General features: G+C 70.3%; 1 protein-coding gene across 1 annotated transcript in view; it reads left to right on the plus strand.

Moving 5' to 3' along the window:
• The window catches only part of ADAMTS10 (ADAM metallopeptidase with thrombospondin type 1 motif, 10), a 10,576-nt gene that overhangs the window by 4,957 nt on the left and 1,942 nt on the right, over positions 1-3,677 (plus strand). The window contains exons 9-13 of the mRNA XM_004688955.2: positions 2,155-2,262; positions 2,436-2,581; positions 2,647-2,710; positions 3,363-3,465; positions 3,614-3,675. Coding sequence (XP_004689012.1) covers positions 2,155-2,262; positions 2,436-2,581; positions 2,647-2,710; positions 3,363-3,465; positions 3,614-3,675 — 483 coding nt within the window. The remainder of the gene's footprint in view (positions 1-2,154; positions 2,263-2,435; positions 2,582-2,646; positions 2,711-3,362; positions 3,466-3,613; positions 3,676-3,677) is intronic.

Genomic DNA, 3,677 nt, shown 5'->3' on the forward strand with positions numbered 1-3,677 from the left:
GCGTCCTCGAACGCAGCCCCACGCCTTCACACAGCCCGGCCCTGGCCGCGGGGCCAGCCCCAGGCCCCACACCCTCCAGACTCAAGGTCAGTCTGCCGGGCGCTGCGGGCCACGTCCTGTTAGCGTAATGGGGGGGCAGGCCGCTGTCAGTGCCGCCAAGGAGATGCCTCGTCCTGGAGCCGTTTACGTGTGACGCAGCCTTGCCTGTGCGCACCCCCAGACTGGCCTGCTGTCTGCAGTGGCCAGCGACAATGAGCGTGGCTCACACTGGACGCCGTGCACATGCACGTGACCTGCACGAGCTCACCTGAGCGCCGGACAGTCCTGTTGAGACGCAGACTGAGGCCCCGGCGGGGGCCCTCTCCTGTCGCTCAGCCTGAGGACGGGGGCGCTGGCCTTTGAACCCAGCTCCCCTGTGAGGCCCAACTGCATGGGCGTGTGCCGCAGAGCGAATCCAGGCACGAGCCTGGCTGGCGCCGACTACCTGAGTTGACTCCCCTCTTGTTTTTCAAAGGAACATCGTTTGCTGGCAAACGAGGGGGTCGTTAGCTCCCTGGAAATGGGTCACTGGGTGCCAGACGGGGCCTCGTGCCCGTCGGGGGTAGCTGTGGCCAGTGCTGCCCTCTAACAGGACCCTTGCCTGCCTGTCCTGTCACGGACCTCTCAGCTTTTTACGTGGGCACAGCCCACCTGGTAGAGGAGGAAACCGGGCCCAGCGAGCCCCGGACATGTGTGCGTGTACCGCAGAGCTCCTTACGAAGAGGGAAAACAGGCTGGAGCGGGCTCCTCTCGTGACGGGGTGTCGGAGTGGGCTGGGGGCGTGTGACCGTCTTTCAAACGTTCGGGAGGATACAGTCGAAGCCGGGAAACCAGCCTGACTTCCCAGCCAGGGGCCCTGAGCAAGGGTGAGGCGAGGGCCCGGGGGCCTGGGAGCCGCTCCCGAAGGTCTGAGACACCTCCCCAGAGCCCGCGAGTGCGGGGTCTGAGCTTGCTCCTGCCATCAGCTGGTCACCCACTCCACATGTTCAGAGCGTGGAGGGTCAGGTTCAAGAGGAAACAGCAGGCGAGAGCAGGTCCCTGGGGGCCGAGGGCCGAGGCCGCCCCCGCCTCTGGCTCCACTCCCCACCCCAGGAGCACCACGGCTCCCAGGTGCCTATTTATCGGAATTTTACTGTGAGCAAACCAAGCCGGACACGCCGGTCACTGGCTGGAGGTGGCCCTGGCCGCGGGGGCGCTGTGGGCCAGCCCCACCGTTGAGGCAGAGTCCGCCCGTCCTCCTGAAACCCCTGGTGCCGCCCAGTTTCCAGGAGCTGCCTGGGGCCCGCCAGGGATGGAGGACGCAGGTCCCTGCCGGGCGGGAGAGCCAGGCCGGGCGGCGCAGTGGCCCGGGAGAGCCAGGCTGGGCAGCGGCCAGCCAGGGCAGGGCCGTCAGGTTTCCTTCCAGTTCTCCAGGTGCTTCTCCCTGTCCCTGGAGGACGCGCCCAGGGCTGCGCTCTCCGGCGGGGGAGGGGAATCGGGGCGGGGCCGCCTGGGCTGGGCATCTGCTTCGCCTGCCCGGGGAGGGCCGGTCCACCTTCCTAGGTGACCCTGACGGCTGCCCGGGCCCCGGCAGCTTCTGTGGACAAGTCCTGGGGGCACTGTGACCCGCTAGCTCCGTCACCCTTGCTTGACGGGCGGAGCGTGGTCCTGCGGCCGTGGCGCCACCCCGCCGTGGCCCTGACCCCACAGGGCGCCTCCCGGAGAGGAGCATCCGCCCCTCCTTGCTCCCCCTTCAGGGGGACCCTAGTCCTTCAGGCTCTGAGCATTTGCGGTAAAATCACCTGGTGATGGTGGGCCCGCTTCCTGCTGGACGAAGCTGCCAGGGGACTCTGCCTCACCGGTGGGGCTGGCCCACAGCGCCCCCGCGGCCAGGGCCACCTCCAGCCAGTGACCGGCGTGTCCGGCTTGGTTTGCTCACAGTAAAATTCGGATAAATAGGCACCTGGGAGCCGTGGCGCTCCAGGGGTGGGGAGTGGAGCCAGAGGCGGGGGGCGGCCTCGGCCCTAGGAGACCGCAAAGGGGAGCCGGGCCCGCACAGGCCAGCTGCGGTTGCCTGGGCCCTGCCCGCGGGCGCCCCGGCAGGTGGGGCGAGCCTGAGTGGCGCTTGGTCCCCAGGAGGTGTGCAGCGAGCTGTGGTGTCTGAGCAAGAGCAACAGGTGCATCACCAGCAGCATCCCGGCGGCCGAGGGCACCTTGTGCCAGACGCACACCATCGACAAGGGGGTGAGCGCCGCCAGCCCCCAGGCCCCCGCGCGGGCAGCGTGGAGCCCCTGGACGGGCCCCTGCGCCCGGTCTTGAGTCCGCTCCTCGACCTCCCGCTTCCGCCTGTGGGGAGCAGGGAGGGGCCCTGGAGGGCCGGAGACAGCACTGGGCTCACCCCTCCTGTCCCCCCACAGTGGTGCTACAAGCGGGTGTGCGTCCCCTTCGGGTCGCGGCCGGAGGGCGTGGACGGGGCCTGGGGCCCCTGGACCCCGTGGGGTGACTGCAGCCGGACCTGCGGCGGGGGCGTCTCCTCGTCCAGCCGTCACTGCGACAGCCCCAGGTCAGCCTCAGACCCTGGCCGGGAGAGGGGCGGCCTGCCCCCCCTCACCCGGCCCCTCCCCCCAGGCCGACCATCGGGGGCAAGTACTGCCTGGGCGAGAGGCGGCGCCACCGCTCCTGCAACACCGAGGTGGGTCCCCCGCGGCCCGGGCCCGGTCCCCCGCTTCCTGGGCCCACCGCCACACCCGCTACCTCCACCACGCTGCGCCCCTGCCTGCACCCCTGTCCGAGCCCAGCAAGCGTCCCCCCCCGAGCCCCGCCCCGCCCCCAGGCCCCCCTGCCTGCGTCCCCAGCGCCCAGCTCCTACCTCCTCTTCCACACTTCTCCTTTGCTGACCTTTTCTTAAAACTCGGGGTTCCCCGTGACAGTACTGGGTGTCCGTGAGTCTGTGCACATGCCCGATGAGCGCCAGGCCTACAGGAGGGGTGCTCTCAAGGGGGGGCTGCTGTGAGCCGCCCCCGGCCAGCGCCCCCAGAGGGCACCTGTCTCCTGGATGCGAGCCCACACCCCAGCACCTGCCCCCGAATGCCCCGCCCTTCGCTGGGCCCTCACGCTCCAGAGGACAGTGGCCTGAAGCCGCCAGACCTCTCTCAAGCCTCCGGGCCCCGCCCCAGAGACACCTGCCCTGCACCCCCGCTGCCTGGGTGGGGCCTCGGCCACTGTCCGCTGCCCTGGGTGTCCACGACCCCTCCCGGCTCCCGACTCACCCGCCCCTGCCCTGGCCACCGCTTCCTGGCCCCTAGGCTGCCTGACTCCCTGTACCCACCTCCCGCCCTGTCCAGGACTGTCCCCCGGGCTCCCAGGACTTCCGGGAAATGCAGTGCTCTGAATTTGACAGTGTCCCCTTCCGAGGGAAGTTCTACACGTGGAAGACGTACCGGGGCGGTGAGTGGGGGTCGGGAGGCCGGGGTGCGGCCCCGGCAGCCAGGCCCAGCCAGGTCAGGCGGCCTGCCGGTCCCCGAGGGGCGGCCCTCCCGGTGTCCCCTCCCCCGGGTGCCGGGGGCGCCCCATCTGACGGGGCCGCGCCCTCCAGGGGGCGTGAAGGCCTGCTCGCTCACGTGCCTAGCGGAAGGCTTCAACTTCTACACAGAGAGGGC

The sequence above is a fragment of the Condylura cristata genome, unplaced genomic scaffold (assembly GCF_000260355.1).
Source record: "Condylura cristata isolate star-nosed mole 26May11 unplaced genomic scaffold, ConCri1.0 scaffold00025, whole genome shotgun sequence".
Classification (NCBI taxonomy): domain Eukaryota; kingdom Metazoa; phylum Chordata; class Mammalia; order Eulipotyphla; family Talpidae; genus Condylura; species Condylura cristata.